A 26,151-nucleotide genomic window follows, 5' to 3' on the forward strand; every position below is an offset into this window, starting at 1 on the left:
CGAAGCTGAAACTCTTAAAGACTTTCAAAACAATTGTACTTGCTAAGTGTCAATATGAGAGAGAGAGAGAGAGAGAGAGAGAACTATTTGTGAGTTCTTGCTCACAGTATATGGCCATGTCTATTATAAATCTGCTAGTGCCAATGCAACAGGTGCAGCAAAACCAAGAACAGAAAGTATTGAACAGCATTAGCTTTATCTTGCAATTCATACTCACTAATCAATAAAAATAGCACCGAAACAAAAGTGGGTGTTTTGCCTGAAGCAAAAGTGTCAGTAAATGTGCATTCTTAGACTGTTTATGCTATTTTTTAAGGACTTGGGTCCGTCAAAACAAGGGCTAAATTTTTTCCCTAAGCACATATTACTCAAACCTAAATGAAAATCCTTTCGTAAAACAATAAATACATAAACTTTGGCTAATGAACTGCATGTGAAGAACAATTGAGAAACATAAATTATCAGCTTTTAAAGATTTTTCGCCACTGGTGGGAGGACAGCTTTTCATTGTATTATTTTGTGCTCACAATTATCAGTGGCAAGAAAATCACATGGATATTCAGCAAGCTCACTTCTATCTAAATTGTGTGTTGAAATCAGGTCTATGGTGCATGTTCTTTCATAGGATATGTCATAGGTAGGCTGGAGAGGAAAATGACTGGTTTTGGACAGAAATTATACATTCTGAAAGCTAGTTTCCACATTTCAAATATGATGCTTATATAATGCAATTTTAAAATAGCTGGATTCATTTATAGAATGGTTTGGGTTGGAAGGGATCTTTAAGATCATTGCCTCCCATTAGACCAGGTTGCTCCAAGTCCCATTCAGCCTGGGACTTTTGTTTGTCTGAAGTGGCCTTTGGTTGGCATCACAGATGTGTGTGATAGAGAAGATTCTCACACTTGTCTCACTTTTTGTTTCTGTCTCTTATCCCTGCAGTGGGCTGTTCATTGCAATGATAGTGAGCCTGCTCTTCCTTGTGCTGTTGAGGTTCACAGCTGGGGTTCTCTTCTGGATTTTCATATTTGGTGTGATTGGAATTATAGGCTATGGTAAGTGTAATCTAGCTTGTGAGGCTGCTTTTCCTTACGCTTGGGCAAGGAAAGTCAGTAATTATATAAATTTTACAGCAGGGAGAAGTAATGTATGGTTTTGGACATGGTTCATAGTGAAGGGCTTAAATGGCAGCAAAACTTAGTAAAAAAATTCAGCTCTGCTGTCACAACAGCAGATATATTTACATGAATTATCTACCCATGGTGCACTTTCTATTCATTTGTACTGATATTTCTTTTTATATATGTCATTTCATAGTTTACTGGTCTCACAGTAATGCGTTTACAACACTTGGCTTGTAGAAGATTATTTAAAAATAACCTTGTCTTCAGAAATACACGTTTTATATTGATTGCTTTTTAAAAGGCATCTGGCACTGCTACTGGGAGTATGATCATCTCAAAGGCATACCTGGATCTGACCTCACTGTTTACGACATTGGATTCCAGACAGACTTCCGTGTGTACCTACAACTGAGGCAGACGTGGCTAGCATTTAGTAAGTGCCCTTTAAAACTGGTATCACTTAATGGATATTCAGGAAAATGAATCAGTGTCTTGTTACAGTGTCTGCCTTCTAAACACATCACTCAGAGAGGTAAGAAGAATTCTTTTTCTTTGTACTGTATAAAATATCTGTTTTTTGCAAGGAAGATAGTATATTTGGAAAAAAGATGATGCAATTACACTGGTGATGGCAGTGAAAAACATACTTGTGTATTACACTTCTCGTATGTTCTGTCTTCATAGTGAGCAAGAAGTTAGTCCTGATGAAGTTGCAAAAGGGCATTTTTCTCTCCCAGTCCACTTATTCTCTCTGAGAGCCCCAGAGATAAGATTAATGACGGCACATCTTGGTAGAACTCCTTATGATCAAGTCATTGAAGAACTTGGTAGAGCTCATTATGACCAGGTTTTTTTGGAGTCTGCTCTAAGACTGTGGAATGACCCTTCACAAATTAGATTGGCTTTGTTTTCAGGAGTGCTTCATTGCCTTCTCTTACAGGGGCATGTGCACATATATTTAGAACAAAATTCTACTGGAATAAGAGAGCTTGCAGCATGCACATCTCCCCGGGGAAGAAGGGACAGAAGAGAGAACAAATGTGTGGAAGATATAAATTCCACTGCTGTTACTGCTCTACTAACAGGCGTGCAGATTCTTTAGCTGGAATGATGAATGGAATACAGTCTGGATAAAACTCTTCTTCTCCCTACGAGTAGCTGAACTAATAGAATGGCAGTGTCGAGATTAATCTCCTCTCTCTGTTTTGTGGATTGTCAAGATCATGAAGCATCTTTTTATGCATTGTTGAGGCAAATACTTCTAGTATGCTATCTCTAGAGGATCTTATGTCATTATGTCTCCAACCTCTTGTAGTTCTCCTATCTCTTCTCCTGCCTGACTCTTAGCAGCCAGTATGGAGTCTATCTGAAGGTCAATGTCACTTCCAGATTAGTGAACTAAGGTGGTCAGGAATTGAATTATTTCACCCAGCAAAGCAGTTTAAATATCCTTGAAGAAAATGTGGGCCCTCTCAGTCCTAGTCTAGAACTCATCATATATTAACATTGCTTTATTTTTTGTTTTACAATGGGACAAGTCTCATTAACTTAAAAAGAACTGAAATGAAATGAGAAGTGAAACCTGATAATCTTTTATTTCATGGGAACCTGTATCGAAATAGATACTGAAATACACGTAACAAAAACTTTGCTCTGAGCACCACAGTGATTATTTGCCAACTGCAGTTCTGACAGCCACAGGGCTGGTTTAGATGTCATCTACCTGTTTAAAGCACCCGAACTTACGGATGTGTCTCAGAGTCAGAGGAGATGTCTTTCAGGACCCAGACTACCCAACATGCAGTCTGGATTTTTTTTTTTCTTTTTACTGTAAAAGTAGGTTTTGAACTGACATAAATGGAAATTAGACTGAAGCAGACTCTTTGAACCAGATCTGGTTAATGACTCAAACATTGCTAACAGAAGAAACGTTCTGGGACATGCCACTCTGCTTTCAGAACTCAGAGGCAGTTTGTGAGATTCCAGCAGCATGACTGGAAGCTGCGAATAATTTGCCCAAGTGTTCTATCCTAGCCTCTTTTTTTTTTTTTTATTTTCTTCTTTTTTTTCTAGTGTGAAATGAAAGAAGCTCCTACCAAGTTAATACACAAACAAAACTAATGATTTAGTGCATTTAAATGTTAGGACAATATGCGTCACAAAAACACACTCTACATGAAAAAATTAACTCATCTTTTTATTTATTTTATTGCATCTAGATGCTGCAAACTAGTAGCAGTAAAGCATTAACTTGGAAAATGCTTGTTTATGAAAAATATAATTTGCTAAGGATAAACCGTTTTTAAGGTTAAACGTTGCAGTCATATTGAAGTGGATGATTATCTTTGCCTTGGGATGCTATCTTCCATTTTTCCTCTAAAACTAGAAATGCTAATGGGTGCTACATTCTGACTAATTCCCTACATGTAGAATTGCCCTGTGCTGCCACATAGAAAGCTGTGACGTGAAATTGGCGATTAGCAGCAGTGACACGAAAGGAGATCTGCTTTAGCAGAGAAGCTCATGGAATTCATGAACAGTAGTGTAAAATAGAAGACGAGATGAAAAAAGCAATTTACAAAGGCAGTGTGTTCGTTTGATTCTTGACAAATTTGATCTTTTTTTGTTGTTGTCACCTACAGTGATATTACTTTGTGTTGTTGAGATCATAATCATATTGATGCTGATCTTCCTAAGAAATAGGATCCGGATTGCTATTGCACTGTTAAAGGAAGGTAGTAGGTATGTTTGTCTGACTTTAAAATCTTTTAAAATTTATTAAAATGATCTCTAGGGTATAATCTTCTTGAGCTTCATCTTGTACTACAATGTTGGGAGTGAATGTGCAATACTGGATTTGTTGAGAATAATGGATAGTATATGGAATGTTCATTCTCTGTTGATGAGATTTTGCTTTCTGTTTTGCAATAGGACGTTTCTTATATCTCAGTTCCTTGCCTTAGGAGTACATACATGGTGGTACTATGTGTTCTCAGTGTAAAAGGGTGCATCGGTTGAAATGCTGAGTGTGGTACAGTATTAATAGGAGCCTGGGAACCTATATTTGCCAACCTTGCTCTGTCACTGATTGTCTCCAAAGTGCCATACTGGTGGTGGAGTGTTACAGTGGCTGTTATTCTGGAAACACTGGATTCTTCTGGCTTCAGTGGAACTTCTGAGTGGACAAGAATGAATCTGAAGAGACTTCTGTGACCAGACATTGTAAAATGGCTCAGCCCAAGACACTTCTTTTCAACTCTGAGCAAAGGGGAAAGCAGAGCAGGATGTGTTAGCTGAAGGGCCGGGAGATTTCATTTTGCGTTTCCTGAAATCTGCATAGACTTTGTTCGCAATGGTTCCTGTTTTATACAGCACCTAGGCTTAGTTCTTTTAAAACTGGTTATATAACAAAGGGGAAAAGGGCTTGAAAAATCAGACCCTTGGATTTCATTACAGGTAGGCCTATGCTCTGACTGACAACTACTGAAAACATCTTCCTTGGCAGTAGAGCTCTGTTACTAGAGCTCATAAACTTAGCTCTGAGTGTATCTGTATGCGCTTTCTGCCCCCCCTATTGGCACTATGGTCCTCAGGAATCAGAATTTGGGATTCTTGTGATTAAGAAATACTGAAGCTTTGCGTTCAGTCACGTGCTCATTTCTTTCTTATGTCATTGTACAAGTAGGGCATAGCAGTTAAAATGGGCAGAACTAAATTATACTCTTCAGTTTCTCAGGAATGCTTTTAATTGTCTATAACAATTTCTTCATAGCCACGACAGTTACAAGGATTTCAGAAATGTTATAAACTTTCTGCTGAGAAGTAGCACCATTCTACGCTTTTTCAGCAGCATGGTCACTGGAGGGCAATGGTTTTGCTCTCAATGCAGAGCACAAGGTGTGCTCTGTAATTACTGTAACTGACCGTGCAGTTTATTCAGGAGGAAAAAGAATATATTTTTTTAATGACTGGAAATCAAATTATGTTTTTCAATACCTTTTAACTATCCTCTTAAAGGTATAATGATTATAATACTAATAATTGATTTGAAATCCAAAGTAGGAGACAGTTAGCAGTCTTTTTGCATGTCTGTGGTTTTAATAGTAACTAACAGAGCTGCCATTAACTACTGAACAATACAGCACTGAACTTCTGCTAATACCTGGTGATTATTTCTCAGACAGCATAAAGCGATGTCCTCCTTTGTGACTCTTAATGTACTTCTGTATTTAAAGACTCAGACAGACCTTGGCATGTACCTCTTGAGTGCATGAGACAGCTCCATTGCATTCCCCCACAGCATTTTCTGGTTTGGCAGCAAAAGCTGAGTAAATTTGTCACCTTTTATGTTCTGAAAACTGCCTCCTCTAGAACAAATGGATCTGAAGTACCACCTGTCATACAAGCAGAATGACTGGCTGTAGGGACTAATAGGCTTGTGATAAGCTTATGGAGTCAGTGAAAGAAAATTTGAAGGAGTGGAAATAGGTGTGCGAGTGTAAAGTTAACCAGTCTGTAAGCTTAAGTGAACAAAAAATGTGTTCTGCAGTATCGCATCCAGTGTCTCATACCCAGCTGAAGGCATTTGTCTGTGGAACACCACATTGCCCAGAGGGACTGTATCCATTAACTCCCAGAAAAGCAATAGCATCTGCTGTGCTCATTCTAGCCTCAGGAAGTGTTGGTAGATTGCTAGTCTCTAACAGGCCTGATGTAAAAAGGGGCTCAAGGGCTCAACAGTGCAAGGCTTACTGTTCTTCAGCAAACTTCAGCTCTCCTATGGCACATGCACAGGAGGGTGTCAGAATGTCCTGGAATTCTGAAGACAAGCTGAATGCCTACCCAAACAAGCTAATACTTAAGCCAGGAAAGGGGCTGTGAACAAAGTCCTCAAATACAAAGTAGTAAGGAGTGATTTCAGGCTATGCTGGGTCTGAAGAGAAGGCATAGGATCTGAGCAGCGTGGGATGTGGCAGTAGAGGGTAATGTCTTCAGATGTCTGCAGCCCGGAAAGGGCAGGATCTGTGAAGTAGAAGTGAAGAAAGAGAAAGTAGAAGACAGGCTTGAACGTGGCAAATAGATGACTTCAACTATACTGGTGCCAATGAAGTGGAGTGGTAGAAATGCTGAAGTAAAGATGTGAACACAGTGCCTGCAGAGTTCTGAGGTCCTAGCTCCAGATTATGCTACCACCATCAACAAGTAGCTCAAACTAAAAAGGGTTATATTAGGAGCTGATAAAAAGCGTGTTTCTTAAATTGTTGTAACTTACTGATGTATTTTATTTCTTTTACAGGGCTATTGGCTATATAATGTCTACGTTGTTCTACCCAATTGTCACCTTCATACTCATTGCAATTTGCATTTCCTACTGGGCTGTGACAGCTGTGTATCCTTCTGCCTGTATACCTCTGTGGATAGTGTTTTTCTGCTCTAAAAGAGAAGATCATGCTCTGTGATATCACCTAACCAAGCCAGTATCAAGAAGCCTATTTAGTCACCTGTCAGTTGCCGCATTGATGCAAGATTGTTTCTCACTGCATAGTTGGGTGCAATGTATAGTTTGGACAGTGGACTTAATTTCTGCCAAGGCAGTAAGGATCATGTAAGGCCTTGTGTACTACTTAAGGTTGACTTTAACAGTTGAAAAAAAGTCCTCAGCAAAGAAGGAATATGGCATTTAATGTGCTGCTTGCTCTACAGGCCCATGGTCTCTTTGCTGGGGAATTTCCAAGTGGTCTTTATTCAGAGAAGTGTAGGAGAGGAATGAGAACTTACAGTGCATGGAGTTCTCTCAGCCACCACTGTTTGTTCCTGGAAAAGCAGGGATTTGACAAGGTATTGGAAACAGGAGCATTGCTTTTTGAAAACAAAGTTTTCTTCTTTCGCATACCACAGTGTTCAGACGTGGTTGTTCAGGACAATGTGAATTTATCCTTGTGCTCTGTGTCTACTTTCATCAAAGCAGAGTAGTGAAAGAACCACTGCATAAACGGCCTTGCCATAGTAGGTGTGCAGGAGAGACTGAGGCTACCTTCAAGGTCATTGCAGAATCACACTCATAGAATTGCAGGGGTTGGAAGGAACCTCAAGAGATCATTGAGTCCAACCCCCTGCTAAGCAGGTACCCTACAGTGGGTTGCACAGGTGGGTGTCCAGATGGGTACTGAATATCTCCTGAGAAGGGGACTCCACTGCCTCTCTGGGCAACCTCTTCCAGTGCTCCCTCATCCTTACTGAAAAGAATTTCTTCTGCATGTTAGTATGGAACCCCTGTGTTGAAGTTTTAGGCCATTACTCCTTGTCCTATCCCTATGCACCACCAAGAAGAGCCTGGCCTCATCCATTTGCTTCCCACCTCTCTTTAGGTAATTACAAACATGTCGGATCCCCCTCTTAGTCTTCTTTTCCCCAGGCTGAACAGACCCGGGTCACCCAGCCTTTCCTTGTGGGGGAGATGCTCCAGACCCTGTCTCATCTTTGTGGCCCTCTGCTGAATCCGTTTTAGGAGATCCTTGTCTTTTTTGTACTGGGGAGTCCAGAACTGTACTTAGTGTTCCAAATGTGGCCTCACCAGGGCAGAGTAGAGGGGGAGGATGACCTCCCTTGACTTGCTGGCCATGCTCTTTTTAATTGCACTCCAGGATACCGTTGGCCTTCTTGGCCAGAGGGGCACACTGCTGGCTCATGGCCGACCTGTTTCTCCCCAGCAGGCCTAGCTCCTCTCCAGCATGTCAGCCCTTACACTTCCTCTTGCCCATTCTGGCCAGGCTTTATAGTTCAGAGATAGAGGTTGACTTAGTTCTCTGAGTAATGAGAATATTCTGTCATGTTTTTCAGACCCTTGTGTACATATCTGCATAGCAAAAATAATGTTCCTATTATCTACACAGGCTCTTTAATACCAGTTGTTCCCCACTGCAGAGTCTTAAGTTGCTCAAAGCCTAGTTCTGTGATTCCTCCTTAAAACATTTCATTAAGTTTTCTAGCTACATCAGGAGAACCTGTGTATAAAGTAATGGCTAATCAAACACTCTGCAAGTATGCAAACCTGACTTGTGACCCAGAGGTAAGTGTAACTAGTGTTTACCTTTAGTAAAAATTACACTAATTGCATTTCTTAATTGCTATTAAATGCAATGCTAGGAAACATGCATATTTTAAAAGAATTATTCTTTATGTTAAATCTGCAACTAGTATAACTTCAGATAACACTCCTTTGTTCAGAGCAGTTTACAAACATAAACTAATTTTTCTTCTAAACTGTGCTATAAGGCAGGTGGATATTAGTGGTTCTATTTTACAGGGTGAGAAAGAGAGAAAAATACAGATTTATTTGGAAAGTTGTTTTTGAATTTGTAAAGTTTCTATTTCATTGTCTTCGCTTCATTTCAGTTCAAATGAGTGATTTACCCAAGGTGCTGATTTGGTCTACTGTTTTCAAATAAATAGTATATACCTGGGTGTGTTTTCCTTAATGAAACCATAGCAATGTATGTATCTTAAAAGGATACTCCTGAAATTCAAATTCCATTCATTTTTGTTTCAGGCAAGTGATCAACAGCCCTTTTTGCTAACTACATTAAAGTCAAGCTTTTGCATAAGACATTAGCATAAATCCTGAAGTATGTAGAAAGCTCATGTACTATTGGAATGCAGTGCTGGATAAGTTAAGGAAACATCAAGCAGAATTATACGATGCTGTATTGCCACTGACCTAGAGATACTCTATGCAGAATTCACTGTGTTGTTTCTTTTTCTTTCTGTGCAGACATTTAATACAACCAATGTAACAAAATTATGCCCAGGTGCTCAATGTACATTTGCTTTTTATGGAGGAGAAAGCCTGTACCATAAGTACATCTTCATCTTTCAGTTAGCCAATGCCTTTGTCTTTCTGTGGCTGGTAAACTTTGCAATTGCACTGGGTCAGTGTACCCTTGCTGGTGCCTTTGCCTCTTACTACTGGGCTTCTCGAAAACCAGCTGACATTCCACTGTGGCCGCTCTTCTCTTCATTTGGACGGGCAATACGGTAAGACTGTGAAGCTCTGTGTGAGCCTTGTAACTTATTCAACAAGTGCTCTTTTTAAAGTTAAGGAAGCCAGATGGAGAATATAAACTGAAAATGATTAGCCAGGAAGTGTATTCTTTAGGGGGATCATGAATCCAGTAGCCCAGCAGGGCAAGGCAGCTGTATCTTGATGCTGCGAGGTCCAGCCTTGCAAAAGCTGAGCAGCTATTCCCAGTAGGCACGCACACCCAAATGCATGTATGCAGCACACACATACACAGCTGCCATGCAGGTTGACCTGCACGCGCACAGAGTACTTGCACGAACACCAACAGCCCTAGTGGCATCAGCCTGTTCCCCTCTACGGAGTCCCTTACTGATCAGTTTGAAGGTCTGCTGGTGTATGTAGCTCCCACCATCCCCTACATTTTTATCCAATTTTATGAATATATAATTGTACATGCACACAGATGTTTAAGGCGCATGTCCCGCCAGTAGCCTTAGACACTTGTTAGTGCAGTAGCTGGTGCTTGGATCCCCAAATGCCCCAGTTACTCGCAGCTGGATGTATGAATCCCTGAGGCTCACAGCCCTGCTCCAGTTGTTCCTACACAGTCCTTTCCTCACTGACAGGCAGACAGACGAACGCACACGCTCGTACGCACACATACCTCTCAGTAACCCTTGGACATCTGTCTCTGGCAGTTTTCAGAACCTCTGGTTCCTCCAGCAGCCTCTTTCTCCAGGTGCCTTGCTCCTGGAGGCAAATACACAAAATAATACACCTTAATATCTGCTGACAGTCACACTCACATACTCTCATTTGCTCCAATTACTGGCACCACAGTTGCACAGGCACTCTAACCTGTGGTCTTAGTTGAGCTTCTGGCATGCAGGTCCCTCACTAAGAAAAATAGCTGGAGGTGGAATTTAATAAGATAGGTCAGACTGTGCTGATCAAATGCAGTGCATGGCCAGAGAACTTTGCTGACCTGTAGCTATTTATATGCAGCTGGCCCTTTTTGTACCTACCCTTATCCCTCATTTTTAACCATGCTTGTTCCTCAAGCTTGATTCCTCCCTTCATTTGCTTTTAATTCCTCCCCTAAGCATCTCATAATTCTCTTCCCTTGCAACCCAGAATGTGTCCAGTACCCCAAGTCATTAACACTCTCCAGTCTGAAAGGTGCTCGAGAAGTCAATTCTTGTTGCCTTACCTTGATGGGCTTTACATCTGAGCCAAGGGACTGATGGCTCTCTTGGGGTTGGCTGTCCTTTCCTCTGAGTGCCTCCTTTGGGATCCCCCTGAAGTTGTGCCTCTGTGCTTGCAGAGGTGAGCTTTTGGTAGGACAGTCCTTCTGCTGTTACGAGTGTGGGTGAAGCAAGACAGAGCATTGTTCAGGATGTGCATCCCACTATTTTTGCTCTGTGTTGTGTCCTGTGCCCTAACTACTGTCATTATAGGCTTAGTTCTTCTCATTAAAAGCATGATGCTTCCTGTCAGCTCAGAGGATGCACTGAGTCAATAAGTGCATAGCTGACTAATAGAAAGTAAGGAATAGGCACATTTTAAAAACCTGGGTATAGGATTAGTGAGCTCATAATAATCTTTTGATACTCAAAGCCTCTCTTGACTTGATGAGATAACTGGCTGACAGTTCGGCTTACAGCTAGGTTGCTGTAATTATATTTCCCATGCATACTTTGCCCAGACTAGGGCTGACTTTATTCTGAAAGTTATGTCTTTTCCAGCACTGCTCAAAGCGTTGTGCTGACAGGGAATGCGTGTTCGGTGCCACTGAGATTAAGATGAAGTTTTGACAGAACTAACTAATGTGAATGCAACCATCAAATAGCATTTATTTTGTTTTAGATACCATACTGGTTCACTGGCATTTGGAGCCTTAATTCTTGCAATTGTCCAGCTGATCAGAGTAATACTGGAGTACTTGGATCACAAACTGAAAGGTGGGATTTATGAATCAGCATTGGGTTATTAAGAGCTCCTTTGGTAAATTATTTCCTTCCTTTCTCCAGATGATTTTTCAGAAATGAAAAGAGATGACTTCCACATTAGCACTAGCCATTGCAGTTCTATTTGACAGCCATGGAATTTGTGATGATTTGCTGAAATTGAGTGAGTTGGATCTTCAATGCAGAGTTCACGTGGGGCATGAATCTCATCTAGCTGAAAGCTATTGAGCTAAATTTGGTTAGGAAGTAGAGTCTGTACCTAGGAGAAAAGAAGAACATTTCTGCTTTCGCCACAGTTTTAAGATTTTCTTCTCAACATGTTTCTGTTTTCTGGAGACTGTTCCTAAGTTCTGTCTATGATGTGCTTTCTCCTTTTTTCAGGTACACAGAACTCCTTCACTAGATTTCTACTCTGCTGCCTCAAATGCTGTTTCTGGTGTTTGGAAAGATTCTTAAAATTTATAAACAGAAATGCCTACATCATGGTATGTGCTGTCTTTGCATGTGGTCTGCCCTGTCTGGGACACTAAAATACCCTAGCAGCTACTAGTTGGTAAACAGCCAGCAGTACTAGAATCTGCTGAATAAATAAAGTGATTTGTGGGAGTTTTCAGGAAGTGCATGTGGTGCTACAATGGAAAAGTAAGGGTTTTTTTCTTCTTCTAAGTTCTTTCCTTTTCTTGCCTGTCCTTGTCCTTTCTCCCTACCCTACAAAGGAAGTGGAAGGGAATGGCAGCGCTGGTTAATTTCCCCCTTTGATTCAGCAGCAGGAGTCCTACTTCAACAGGAACGCAGATTTGTTTTTTACTGCGTGTTGATGTGACACTTCTGCTTGGAGGCAGTGTTTGAATAAGGAAGTCAGAAGGTGTGTGGTGTCTGTATTTGTCTAGGAAGACAAAAGCACAAATTCTATTAGCAGCAGCAGTGATGTTACTCTAAAATAAATCCTGTTATTTTGGCTTCTGAAAGAGAAATCCCAGATTGTCATCTAAATAAATAATTACGTATTTCACCTGAGGATGTTCTGACTTGAAATAATTTAAGTGATTGAATGCTAGTCGCAGGCATTATCTCAAAGTAAGTGGGACTAACAGGTCCGTTTTGACCCATGTTGTTGTTTTTGAACATCCTGTTTACAGCTGGCAAACTGACTGCACTCCAGAAGAGCTTTCTAAACACTACCCGCTTTGTAGACGTTATTCCAGAAAGATGAAATGGTTTTGTTCCTCTGTAACTTCAGTGGCCATACTTCATGCTGACGTAAATCCACTGACTTTGATACTGATATTGCTGATTTCTTCTCGAGACAGTCAGGTCCAAGTCATTATCTAAGTGGCTCAACTCACTTCTGCTCTTCAAGCACCTGTTCCTTTTCCACTGGGTATGAATCTCACGTGGGTAGCTAGCAAGGAGAAGAATCCCTCAGAAAGAAGCATTTTTTGCTCTCTTTGGAAAACTAAGTTGTGCCCTTTCAGATCTGTAAGGGTAGCATGCTCAAAGTCCGGTGATTGGAAGAGAGGTGAATGGTGCTGTGCCACAGAGTGGCGGGAAGCGCCGTGAGGTGGCGGGGAGAAGCGCTGTGTTCACGGAGCGTTCCCGGGCCGTGCGCTAGGGGGAGCTGTGCGTTACGGGAGCGTGATCCTCAGTGCCAGGGGCGCCCTGATCTTTTCGAGTCCTTACCAGCGCTGTTATTTTGCAGATTGCCATATACGGTAAAAACTTCTGCACCTCGGCAAAGGAGGCATTCTTTCTGCTCATGAGAAATGTGGTGAGGTAAGGGGCCGTCTCCTGTCCTTGGAAATGTCGGTGTTTGCCGCTGTTGCTCTGCGAAGACACACTTCCTTCCTCTTCCGCCTCCGCTCCGACCATTAATGGTTCTGTCTAGAGACATGGCCATCACTTCCAGTAGCCAGTTTGTAAAAGGGAGCTGTCTGGCATAGTAACCTATGCAAATTTGATCTAATGTAACTGTTCTGTTTAGGTTGCTCTTTTAGAATCCTAAGCACATACTAGATTGTAATTCTGCCTGTAAGTAACCGATGGAAGCCCTATGTGAGAAGATCTGTGGATAAAAAGCAATGGGATGATCATGGAATCATAGAATGACTGGGGTTGGGAGGGAGCCTAAAGCCCATCCAGTGCATATCATCCCGTTGCTGTACTGGAAGGCCACAGTGAGATCTCCCCAGAGCCGCCTTTTCTCCAGGCTGAAGCATGCCTGTCTCCTCAGCTTGTCTCCGGGAGAGGTGCTCCAGCCTTCTGAGCACCCTCGTGTCCCTGCTTTGGACCTGCTCAAACAGCTCAGAGAGTAGTTTATGTTATTTAGTGAAGGACTGGGAGGAAGAGAGGAATTGAAGGGGATGTTGAAAGAGAGCGAAATGGAACCAGTGCTTAAAATAGAGGAGGAATGGACTGGACATGGCAAAATGGAATACATCCACTCTGTTACCCTGCATTAATATCAGAACAGTGGTGCTGTGTCTGTATCAGGTACTGCCTCTGCAGGAGGAAAAACAGGGTGCCTTTGTTTCCTCTCAGAACTACCACCTCACTGTCCTCTGTGCTTCTGCTCTTAATAGCAGTAATAGCTAAAATGCAGACATACAGTTTTATTGTTTTGTTTATTTTGTGTGTTTTCAGTTCTTGATCTCCCATGGGCTAATAATGATTTATTCTCTTTAATATTTGTTAATGCTCATCCATCGAGGCAGTCAGTACGGTATATTACCCTATGCACAGCTGTCAGTGCTGGCATGAGGCTGATGATGCGAAGCTTGTTTTCCATGCCATTATTTACCTGCAATTTCTGATAAGGCTGGCAGGATTTCAAGCAGAAGGCGGCAGCTGTTGCTTTCAGTGAAGTCTGCAGACTTACTGTTTTTCTGTCTGCCTGCCTTCATTCGTTCATCAGTGACTGTCCCCCTGCTTTGAGAGCTCCTACCTTCAGTGTTACCATGTATCTTAAAATAGTGATGTGGATTTGGCATGTTATGGAGTCACGAAATGTGGCCAGATGGGACCAAGAGAGAAGAGGACCTACCAACAGTCTGCATGAACTTTGCTTTTTGTTGTGGTGTTTATTTTGCCTCTTTGGGGCTAGCTTGTCTGAGACCCTAGCGGAAAGTTTGAAACAAGGATATTTTGACACTTTTTAAATTTTTTTTATTTCTGTTTTTTTTACCAAGGGCAATAGGCAGTCTGCAGGCCTAATTCACTGGGCCTGCCTTGTCAAGGCCTAATTCAGCAAGGTGCTCGGGTTGTTTTTGTGTTTTGGGTTGTTTTTTTGCCTCGTTGGATTAGGCTGTAATGAAGTTCGTCTCAATGCTGCTTTTGTTACATTGTCAGTCTGTGAAACCAGCTTTTGTCAGTTATCCATAGATGTAATGAAGAAGAACACAAATTGAAGGTTTGTGATAACTATGTATCCTTTGTCCTTTGCTGAACAGAGTTGCAGTTCTGGACAAAGTCACAGACTTTCTTTTATTCCTGGGGAAAATTCTCGTAGCTGGTGGTGTAGGTAAGATGACTGTTTTTTTCCAAATTCCTATTTACTGTTACCTACAAGTGTGCCTCCCGTGTTCATGTATGCTTACGTAGCAGTTAAGAGGTTCTCTTTGGTTTGACTATTGAATTATTTTTTTTCCTTTTCCCCTTCTTTATTCCCTGTGTGGTTGTACAGCATCTTTTCTGTAATTGCTTTTGTTAGGCTGGCAGGTGTTGCTAACAGAAGGACTTCTGCAGCCAAAGCATTGCAGCTGGATCAAACCAAATTCATACCCCATAGATCAGCCATAATCTATTCTCTCTCCACGAGAGCTGAGCAGTTGAGCTCCTTGTGTTCACCTGGAGCAGACAGCACACACGTGGGAGGTTGTGCAGGTCTGCAGGGGGTGGGCATGAAGTCGTGCCATATTCAGTCCCATTCAGAAAAATCTCCATCCAAAAGTAAAAGAAATAAGATGTTTTTAATATCCATACAGTTCTTCTTTGCTGTCAGTAAATATAAAAAAATTTTTTTTGATATTTCATGGCTTGATCTTTTAAAAATGAAACACTTTGAGAAATTCAGGTTGGTAGTATTTCTTTACAGCTTATCTATGTTGTGACAGCAGTTTCAAAACGTTGTTTTACTAATAAGTGTGTTTTGTATTCTGTATACTTTAAAAGATTACTGGTGAACAATATTGTGAGTAGAAATTGAAAATTATTATCAAGACCAGATCTAAATTTTTCTGTCACTACTGCGGAAGGCCTTGCAAGATGGGGCACAAAATTGATTCGAAATGTTTTTGACATGTAAGCCATGAAGTACTGAAACTCATTCGTGCCTTCTTTCTCTTCAAAAATAAGTTCTTTTGACTACTTCCATTTTAAATGAGCTGTTCTGTTCTAAATCTACTGTTGTGTACTTCACTAGCACTGCCATTTCTTTTTATTTTATTATGAAATAGTTAAGAATTTCTTCAAGCAATAGAATCTAAAGCTGGATTTTGCTGACTGCTTTTATTTTAGGAAAAAAAATCCACCCACTCATTTTTGTTATTATCCCACATTATTGTCTTCTTCATTATTATTCATCATCATTTTGAAATTAAATCCAGTAAAGTGGTGAAATAAAACAACTGTTTGAAGTCTTCCTGGACCTATGAATACCATTATGGTAACTGATTCATGTACATCTCTCTTCTGTTCAGAATACAGATCCAGGAGATAATTAGGATGGAGAAATGTATTATTCACAGACTCTTGTATAAACCAGCCTTGGGCCTACTGTATGTTGCTCTTGTCACATCCCTCCTTTAGGTGTTCAGAAATCAGGTACCCCAGGAATTGCTAATCTTTTGTGCTTCTTGCAGGTGTTCTCGCGTTCTTCTTCTTCACACAGAGAATACCAGTCTTTGCCCAGGAAGCACCAGCACTAAACTACTACTGGGTACCATTGTTGGTAAGGCAACTGTCTAATCCCCTGAACACAGAAGGCAGTTTGAGGTGTTCAGATTAGTCAGGGTGCGTTCTGGTAACAGCTGCTGTCGTGCTCTTCAGTGAGGAGTGATCTGTTGTATTCCGCTCCTCTGGGTTGCTCAGACAGAAGTCACACTGCAGTAACTCTGCACCTTCTGGGAAAAAAGGTTACAGGTTTTCTTTGCTCAGGCTTCCCAAACAGCAAAGGCTGATGGTGAAGCACCAGTGACACTGTGGCTTCTAATGGAAAAAGTCTGTGATGTCCCTTTTCTTGCTACAGAGCAGCCCATGTGGACTGTGGAACAATTCTAGGATGAGTGATTCTTTAGATTACTGTCTTTTGAAGGAGCTCAGAATGTGCTTACAGATATTCTCCATGAAGGTTGAAATGGCTTCAGTTTGACAGCTGAAAAACTGGTGGCTACTGCATGCGGTGTCTTGAATGTCTAATCCCTTTCCACAGCATCAGTAGCATCTGATAGAATTAAGGAGATGCAATTAAATCTTCCAAAATTTGCTTAGCGGAGTAGGCATCTGACTTGTGTTAACATCGCCACATTGGTGTCGAGCTAACATTTGGGGTTTTATTGTGGTTTGTCTTTTGTAGACTGTCATTATTGGCTCCTACCTAGTGGCACACGGGTTCTTCAGTGTCTATGCAATGTGTGTTGACACACTTTTCCTCTGCTTTTGTAAGTACTGAGTTTTCTTTCATTAATACCTGCGAGTTGCAGGAGGAGTACAAAGGCACCTTTTCTGTTCCTTACAGAATTCTGTTTACGTGCTTGGAGATTGAGTGAGGAAAAGTATTACTTTGCTTTTCAGACTCACTCTTCGATGCATGCTTGTGTGCAGAAGTGTGTCTCAGTCTTAAAGAGAAGGGAGTTGCAGCTCACGTGGATATCTGGCTTTTCTTCTTCAGATGTTCTTTAACTATTGCTGACTTCACTGAGTGAAGGCTGAAATAAAATGAGCAGCACTCTGTGCAGCCCTGTCATTCTGAGGCCGTACCATTGGTTCTTCTCAGCATGTGTTGCAGAGTGTTTTATGCAAAAGACAAAATATACTAGGAATTTCCTTCTTTTCTCATGACTGATTATCCCTGTACATTTGAAAGATCTCTGTTTTATGTGTGAGATAATACCTGGCTAGTGTAAAACTATAGGGGGTTCTTAAAAGAGCTTATGGACACGCAGTTAGTATGCCCTAAGACATTTTGTCAGCGCTGAAGGCACAAGCAGATATCCACCTAACACTACTAATAATCATCCAGTAAATAAGTTAAAGTGAAAACAAATGAGCACATAAATGGTTACTCAAGTTAAGAATATTAACTTGAGTTATAGTTAAGAAGTTGAGAATAAAATGCAAATTAATCAAACTGATAAAGTTTAGGAAGTTGGTTGGCACACTCAAAACTATCAGATTTTCATTTTAGTTTACCCCAGAGGCCTACAGTTAATTTATATGTGCAGTACATGCTGTCATGTCACGACATGCTGTTGTGAAGATTTGCTTTCTCTGACATCTGTGGCCATGCAACTAGTGCTTTCTGTTTGGCTTTTCAGAAGCAGCTGCCTGCCTTTGCAAGGCTGCAGTTGCAGTAACCCTTCTCCACTGCACACTTTCCAGACTGCCCCTCAGTGTGAGATTGTTCACCTGTCTGTGCGAGGCATTAACGCTGGGCTGAACCCAGACCAGTGATGAACACACAACCTTCTGTAGGAAAACAAGGAATACGACCATCTCGTTACTTTAAATCCATGTTCTGTTTTGCTTCCCGTGCTTCCATTTGGTGTCATACAATAGGAAATACTGTAGGATGTTGTGCACTGGCAGCACTAGGTTTTTTGGAGAGCTTCATCTCAAGCAGTGAAAAAGGTCCAGTTGAAAAAAATGCTTAAACCCAAAGCTACCTCTGGTCAAAATGTCGGCTGCTTTAGAAAAAACATGGCCACCAGCATTGTGGAGGCATTGTGAGTTCCTGACAACCTCACTTACAGCACCAGAGCAAAGGAATGGAGAACAAAAGGGGTGCGTCGCTGTCACTTTAAAATAATTAGGTGTGTGCCTCTGCTTTATGTAAAACAATGTCTGACTTGCGAAAAAAAAGTTGTTTTGTGGTGTCCTTCAGCATTTTAATGATTGAGAATATTCCCTGAGAGTTTTTAAAATGTTGATTCTTTTGCTCTCTCCCTTCCTCAACTCTCTCTCTTTCTCTCATGCGTGTGTTTGGTGTGCTGCTGTTTGCTGCTTTGCTGTGTAAATTCAGGTGAAGACCTGGAAAGAAATGATGGATCTACAGCAAAACCCTACTTCATGTCAGCTAGCCTCCACCGAATTCTAGGGAAGAAGGAGCTAAGCCCTAAGAAGGCAATAGGATAACATGCAATAAACCTCAGCATCAAAACAGTGTCACTTTTAAGCAAAATGTGTGTAAATTAGGCACAAGTAAATACTGTAAATGATGCTTCTGGTTAATGGGTGATTCTTTTTTCCTCTTGCTCACATCTTTAAAAAATCAGCAGCATTGATAATGTTTTATTAGTTTAAAAGCTTAAGCTAACAGCTGTGAAACAAGGCCACATTTTAGTCTATAGAGTGCCTATGGAAAGAAAAAATGTAAATTTGAAGCTTTTGTAAGTCTATAATAATGTTTTAATAACTTTTTTAACACAAGTTGCTGCCTTAAATGACAGCAGTTTTGATAACATTTCTTTTTATAAGTGTATATTTGTAAAAGATATTCAGGCAATTTTTTGAAAGCACTAAATGTAACCTAATTAGCCATAAAAAAGATAGTTTGGGAGTCTCTAGTTAACCAGAGATGCTACTAAATCTGTAAATATGGTGCTATGATTGTATTTTTTGTACATGCTGGTTGTCAGCTATTTAAACTGTGATCATACATGCATTAATGGTTCCCTACACTGAAATGTAATAACGTTTTAATCCCGTTGACAAGTGTGTGTTCTAAGAAATGATGGTACGTGTAGTCCTGAAGAAAGCAATCTGAGAAGACTACTCTCTCTGTTGGTGCTGCTTAAAGTGAAGTTTTCTTTGAGTTGTGCTTGAAAGGTGATATAATTGAGACAGGATCCTATGGTGCTTCAAAGAGAGATCTGTGGTTCACACAGACGAAGTTCTGTCTGATCCACGTTGGCAAAGATATCATTTCCTAGCTGATGTGTAAAAGATAGATGCTTGTGTTAATATCCCATCTTCAGTGAGTCTTTGTATTCTACATTATGAGGAAGTTGAGCTGCGCTGAGAGGAAAATGGGACGCGATATTTTGTTTTCCTTGCAAGGAAGTTTTGGCTGTATATGTACACAGGATCTCTGCTGCATCTGCCTAGTTCAGAAAGGCTTCTCAGTAGGTACTGCAATGGCAGCGTGGGTTCTGAGATCCAAGGCGTGCACTTCCTGCAGTCTCTGGTCTCTCAGTGGCTTGTACAGTAAGATACGAAAATAAGATATTGGACTGGAGTCTCCTCATGGTGCAGCATTAATTAGCTACTGGAAGAAACTCCAAAAGATTTGGTGTCCTCTTTGAGACTCATTAAGATTGTTGGTTGTTAGAATTTTTTATTTTTATTTTTTTTTAGGAAAAGCATATTAACATTCTGTTCAGGCCTATGAACCTCCCTTTAGTAGAACTGTCGCTGGGTCAAGTTACAGCTCTGCTCATAAAAAGTATCTTATACTCTGTCTACAGAGTCCATTACTGCCGTGAGCTGAACTAAAAAGGTTCTGAGGCGTGCCACTAGTTATCACGGATTCCACAGTACTAAATGAGGTATTCCATTGCCATTTTCAGGAGCTGGCATGTGACATACCTCTTCTAAATCCATGGCAGGAATTTGGCTGCTGGAAATACTTTGCTAGCCCAAAGAGTCTCTTGCTATCACAAAGAGAAAGGCAAATTCTTTTCCAAATGATCTGAATTCTTATTTCTGGGGAAAATTTACTGACAATACATATTCCAAAATGATTTTTGCTCTTTGACTTACGGCTTCAGCTTGTGATCACTTGAATCCCAATAAGGACAGACAGACTATCCTTTATGCAGTAGGCCTGGGGTGAAGCTAATGCACGAGTGTTGTCACCCACCTGCTTGGAGTCATGGCCGTGATGGGGTCGTGGAGTCCTGTGAGTGGAGGTACGAGTAGCAGGATGCTGGTGTGAGTTCTGTGATCCAGCAGGCACCGTAGCTCTTCCCCCTGAAGCATAAATGAGTGGTTCTCTTTTGGACTTAGAGAATGTAAAATAAAGGCATACAGTTTCCAACTGAACTGGTGACTGGGCACCTTCAGTTTTTGAGAACCTCACTTGAGATACTGTAAACTTGACTTACAGAAAGGGCTGAGAAATATAGCTTCTGAAAACTGACTTATGGTTTCTGTCCTCATCATCTTTCCTTTCTCATCACACGTGTGGCAGTGAATATTGAAACCCCTATTACTCGGATGTCGTCCGAGAGAATTAAGCCAATAACATCATGGGCATATGTCACTGTTAATAGAAATCTCACTTGTCTGCGAGATTTGAGCTTACGGTCCATGCTCTGCTTATTACCATCTTTTAACTACCATGCAATTAGTTTGCAGCTAAAGAAACTGCATTATGTAATCTGTATGTCGCTACTGGACCCCAGGCTCTTTCTGGGACCTCAACTGAGAAAGCTCATTTCTGAATACGGTGTGCTTTTTTTATCATATGAATGTAACCGTAGGGATTATTAGGAATGAAGTGTAACAGAGTAGTATACAGTTATTTGATTAGATGACTTTTGTAACAAACCTATGCATTTACTAAAGGAATTTCTAAAAGCGAAAGTTTTAAATTGCATTATTATTTATATACAGTAAATATATATAAATGTTATAAATCGCTCCACTCACTATTTTGTGAAAATAAATTATTTAGAATGTAAGCGATCATCATTTCTGAGAAGAAAACTTAAAAGCCATTTTCTTTATGATATAACTAAGAGAACTGTGAAAATAAAAGCAATACCATATTAATTTTGTCATCAATAAACTGAATAAATAAGTAATAATGATTTAATAGTAAAATTGGCTTAAAAAAATAAACTACTGTTAATGAAATAGGTAGAAATTATTGCAAGTATTTACTTGGAAAACACTCACTTAGAAGTTTTTAGGCTGGTAGGATGGCCCGGTTAGTCCTGTGGAGCCGTGTCCGGAGATTTGCACCACAGCTTCCAGTGCCAGCGTCTGTGGATCTGGGCATCTGCCTTGTTGCTTGAGTTAGAACCAAATGTGAAGTTCCGTTCTTTGCTGTGGAGTGGAACGTGCGACTGAGTGTAAGGCAGTGAAAGGTTACGTTTTCCTTGATCCTGAGCCAACCGGAGTCAGTGATGAAATTTCCAGTATTTCATGAGGGCAGGGCAGCCCTGCGCGGCGCCGGGCGGTGGGGGGCTGTGCTGCAGGCAGTCAGGGATGGCTGGGGACCTGGAAGCCCAGGAGCCCGTGGTGCTGCTGCTGTGTGCAAGGCACCCAGCGGTGCTGGGGGGTTTCTGCCGTCCTGCCCAGCCCCGGGCTGCGCGTTTTTCTGGCCAGTGGAAGAGCTGCAGAAGTGGGATGGCTGTGAAGAAAGGCCCTGTTAAGTGCATCAGACTTCTTTGGAGTTCTTGAACAAGAATGTAGAAGCTAAGAGATACTAGAAAATAGCCAGTATCATATCCATGCAATAAGCTTGCTTTAGTTCTGGTTTAATTCATTGTGTCTCCCTGTGATATATTAATGGATGGCTTTTATTTGCATGTCTTATACCAAAGTTTTAATGTCAAGCCTTCAAATTTTGTAAAGAGAACAAACAAAAAAAGGAACCTCCTCCCTCCAACTCCTCCCCACAAAAAAAAAAAAAAAAAAAAAAAAAAAAAAAAAAATTGAAATGAGATTATTTTCCTTACTGAGGCTTTTTTCCAAGTAGAATCCAGCGGTTGGTTATTGTGGGTCGGGTGCTGTAAGGATGCTGAGTAGTCCTGCAAACATCAGTATTTAAACGTATGAAATGTTTCGCTGTTGCACATCCTGCAGTAGGCCGGTGCGGTGATCTGGCAGCCATCATGTCAGGCTTCTCCTGTGGGAGGTCAGTAAGTGTTCTAAAATCGGTTGCCATGGCAGTGACTGTAGGAGACTGTCCTCTGTAACATGGAACATCCCTCCGACCGGTTGCTTGTTGCTCAGCCTGGATGCCTGTGTCCTCTGACGAAGTGCCTTACCTGGCTGTTGTTTTACCTGGCTTATATCCTGAAGTTGATTCGCGTCACATAAATGACTCAATGGAAAAGGCTAGCTAGGAGAAGCAGTACTCTCTATTTGAAATTAACTGGTACAGAGCTTAATTGTAGGAAAAAAGTCAGATGTCTTTGAATTGCATAATGCAACATGCACAATTTTTCTGTTGCTGTTGTCAGATCGTGAAAGCATGCCGTTTGGCCCAGGAGAAAACACGTGGCAATTGTGCTGTTGCAAACAATTAAATAAAAATGATGTCAGAGCATTCAATTTTCAGCAGCAGACTTCTTTATACCTTCGATTTATGGATAGTGGACTTCCACGTGCGGCCAATTCTGCCTCCGGTGACAGCGTCCGCGAGCACCGTGCCCTATGGCTGCGGGGAGCATTGGGGCACAGCTGGAGTAAAAGCAGCTGGGAAATGCACGTGGTTCTGCCGCAGCGTGTTGGTCGCTCACGAGCGTAAAGTCATTTCCATTTTAAGACTGATGGTTTGCTATTCTGGAGGTGTTTTATAAATGATTCTAGATTTTTTATCTTTTGATACAGGTGATGATTTTTTGAGGTAATAAGTAATTTGTACTGCGCTGTAATCAAGTGGGAAATACAACTGTTTCTTCATGTTTAGTTAATACTACTAGCACTAATACTGCAGCTGTCTGTTATGTGACGTTACAGAAAGCCCACAGGCATTTGTCCCATATAACAAGGTGTAAGATCACAGAACGGCTCTGCAAGGACTGAGAAATGGAAATTACTGTCTGTTTCAATAATTATGTGATTGGTAAAGGTGTGTTATTATCGTGCCAAAACCAAGTTAACACGAGCACACGGCAGCTTGAGCTCTAAAACCTGTTCGCTTCTGCTATGCAGAAATAGGAACGTATTGTTTAAACACCTTTGGTAACTGAAGCGTTTAATATTTAATTCTGTTGTTGCTCACTGTTTTACAGCTCTTGGGGATTGTTCTAATAAAGATTTAGATACAAAGCAGAGTGCGTGTGCTCGTGCAGCGCTGTGCGCGGCCCCGGGCCGGGATGGAGGGCGGGGGGGGCGGCCGCTGTGAGGGGAACGCGGGCGGGCGGGGCGGGGCGGGGCGCGGCTGCTGCTTAACGGCCGGGAGCTGCCGGCGCTGTGGTGGCGGCCCGGGCGCTGGCGGTGCCGTTGTGTTTCTTCGACCGCGTAGGGAACAACCGCGGCTTTTTAGTCGGACCTGTTCAGAAACCTTTTTGCCGGACGAGTTTGTACCAGCCGAAGTCCTGCCCTGTGATTTGGTTTCCGCAGACTCGGCCAAAGCCGTGCTTTCCTCCTGCCCCGTGTTGGCGGGTCGCCGGGCGCTCGGCGCGTGCAGGAGGTGCTGAGGGCTGCAGCTGCGCGGGCGCGTGCCGCGTTCCGTGTCGGCCTTTGGTGTAAGGGGAGGAAGAGGAACAGCATTGCTGCCTGCAGTGCAATGTTTCCAGGTTGACGGGAGAAATTAAGTTAAAATAATAATAATTTCTTTGAAAAAGTGCTAAAGTGTTTCAGAGGTGAGGACGAATTTCAGCAGAGGCGGCTCAGCAGCGCTGGAGCTGCTGTGCGGACAAAGGCAGAATTCCAGCGGGGTGCCGACAGCCGCCGCAGGCTGCTGTGTGCCGCCGTGCAGCCGAGGGCGCTCTGGCCTCGAGCTGTCGCTGCGATGAAACCACGCAGTAGAGTTTCTGAGTTAACACAAAAACGAAGCGACGCTTGCAGGCATCTGGGCATTGCTGGCACCTTGCAGAGCGGGGCTGTGCTGGCAGGAGGCGTTCGTCTTTCTCTGCAAGTGAGCGAGAACATGGCGACTGGGCAGCAGATTCATGGGTACATAGGAGTTCCTCTCATAGTTGCAGCTTATGTCATTTAAAGCTACGCGTTCGGTGCATAACGGCTCGCAGCAAGAGATACGGTTGCTTAGAGAGGTAACTGCAGTCCGTTCCGATGGGGCCGTCAGTGGGTCGGTGTTGCGCAGTCCTTGCCAGCCAGAGCCTGTGGTGGGTGAGCAGCGGTGCTGGTATGGCACAGCATGCAGCAGTTCCACCCTGCTCTGCTCTGCAAATCTCAGAGGGAAAGAGTGAAATGAAGGTGGTCACAAGGCAAATGCTTATGGAGAAGAGAGTGAGTCTGCCCCACGAGTTTGGATGTGCTCAAGTTCAGTTTCAGCTATATAGTAGAAGATGAACTCTAAAAGTCGTCCCCTAAAGGACACTGGCTTTTCCTGACCCCAGTTTAGCAGCTGAGCCGACATGGGCAGAGAAGTGAGTCCTGCAGAAAAGGATGACTTCTCTGCTGCTCAGAAGAGGAAAGGACACTGTTGCTTTACAGTAAGTCTACAGTAAGGAAAATGTGCTTATTTTTGGTTAATATTATATCAGATGCAATTTAGTCTGTTAAAGCCACGCTACCATTATCTGAGTTCAGGTGATGATGTATAGCCCTGCAGAACCTGTCAGTGTACTCAGCTGCCAAAAGATGCACTTGTGATATACACATTATTCTAAGGGAATGTTGGAGAAGGGAGGACTTTTACTATGTGTCTCATATGTACATAGTTACTTTAATTAAATTTGCTTTAACTACATCAGTATCTCCTTTTAACACACATCATCTGTTGGAACGCTATATATTTGTAGTTCTTCAGAAAATGTCAGGCTTACTAACAAAATTGTCTTTTGCCTCCTTGAAAGTGTGCTTTCAGACTGACATGTTTTACATCTCACAGACTTTCTTTTCATTCCTATTACCTTTAAATCTCCCAACGGCTGCAGGCCATAGAAACTTTAACCTCCATCCAGATGAGTTCAAAATGCAGCCTGGTTTTCTGGAGTGTACCAGGATTCCACTCTTTTCCAGGGATCCTATTTTGCAAAGCTCGTGGTTATTCTTTCAAGGTTAGCTTCGTACAATGTAGGCTTGGGGTGCCAGCCAGTAACCCGGGTTGCCACTGGGTGGGACACAGCATGGCTTCTTGGTTTCAGGCAGTACTGTTCTGCTGGGGGAAGTGCAGAGCTCTGCTCAGGGCACTTCTGCAATGGCTGCTGCACTGGGAAATGGGAGGAGAAGGCTCCTGGCTGCCCTCCTTGCTGTGGGTGTGGTGCATCCTAACTGTGCTGCAATTGCACTGAGCGGAGTGGTGATGCAGCCAGGAGGAGTGGCTCAAACTGACTGAAATTTCTACTGAAGAAGGAAATGATGCCATAATTGACTTGCTGTAGCAAAACAGACTCTGGCCATAAACATGGGATCGAAATTTTTCTGCCCTTTGTCTTGGCCAGTGTTTGATGTATACCATCTGTGATGTCTTTGCAATTTGACTTTGCAGATGAACACTGCTCTTAGAGTGTTTTCCTGTAAGACCTGGCATGCTGCTGCAAATCCACACAGCTGCAGATGGTTGGAAAGGAAGGGACTGTTTTATACAGTGCTTCATAATGTAGTTTCTGGTTGCCATCATTTTCAACGCATCTGACCAACTCAATTTCCTGTGTCGAATCAACTTTCATTTCATCGAGTCCCAAATTCTCATTTTTCTTGCTTTGGCTATGCTCTGTGGGTGATCTATTTTAATTCTGCATTCTCAAGAGCCCAGGCTTGCTATCTGGAAAATAATCCAAGTAGTCTCAGGAGAAAGTTGTGCATTTGATGTGCTTCAAATGATAATTAAAAAAAAACATATTGTAGTTTGTTTTTGTTTCACTTCTTTCTTTTTAAACCTCATGAGCTTCATAGTTCGTACTGGTGTGTTTCACAAATCTTTTGTTTTGTGAGAATGCTAACAATGGTCCAAAACAGTTAAACA

General features: G+C 42.0%; 1 protein-coding gene across 1 annotated transcript in view; it reads left to right on the forward strand.

The window, feature by feature from the left end:
* Positions 1-18,458, forward strand: part of SLC44A5 (solute carrier family 44 member 5) — a gene marked incomplete at both ends in the record, with an annotated part of 52,035 nt that extends 33,577 nt beyond the window's left edge. Inside the window, 13 exons of the mRNA XM_079535626.1 lie at positions 943-1,055; positions 1,426-1,557; positions 3,767-3,866; positions 6,421-6,513; positions 8,106-8,193; positions 8,896-9,158; positions 11,011-11,105; positions 11,493-11,596; positions 12,811-12,884; positions 14,558-14,628; positions 15,968-16,056; positions 16,681-16,765; positions 18,346-18,458. Coding sequence (XP_079391752.1) covers positions 943-1,055; positions 1,426-1,557; positions 3,767-3,866; positions 6,421-6,513; positions 8,106-8,193; positions 8,896-9,158; positions 11,011-11,105; positions 11,493-11,596; positions 12,811-12,884; positions 14,558-14,628; positions 15,968-16,056; positions 16,681-16,765; positions 18,346-18,458 — 1,420 coding nt within the window. The remainder of the gene's footprint in view (positions 1-942; positions 1,056-1,425; positions 1,558-3,766; positions 3,867-6,420; positions 6,514-8,105; positions 8,194-8,895; positions 9,159-11,010; positions 11,106-11,492; positions 11,597-12,810; positions 12,885-14,557; positions 14,629-15,967; positions 16,057-16,680; positions 16,766-18,345) is intronic.
* Between the last annotated feature and the right edge of the window lie 7,693 nt (positions 18,459-26,151).

This window comes from Tetrao urogallus, assembly GCF_951394365.1.
Source record: "Tetrao urogallus genome assembly, chromosome: 5".
In the NCBI taxonomy this organism is placed as follows: Eukaryota; Metazoa; Chordata; class Aves; order Galliformes; family Phasianidae; genus Tetrao; species Tetrao urogallus.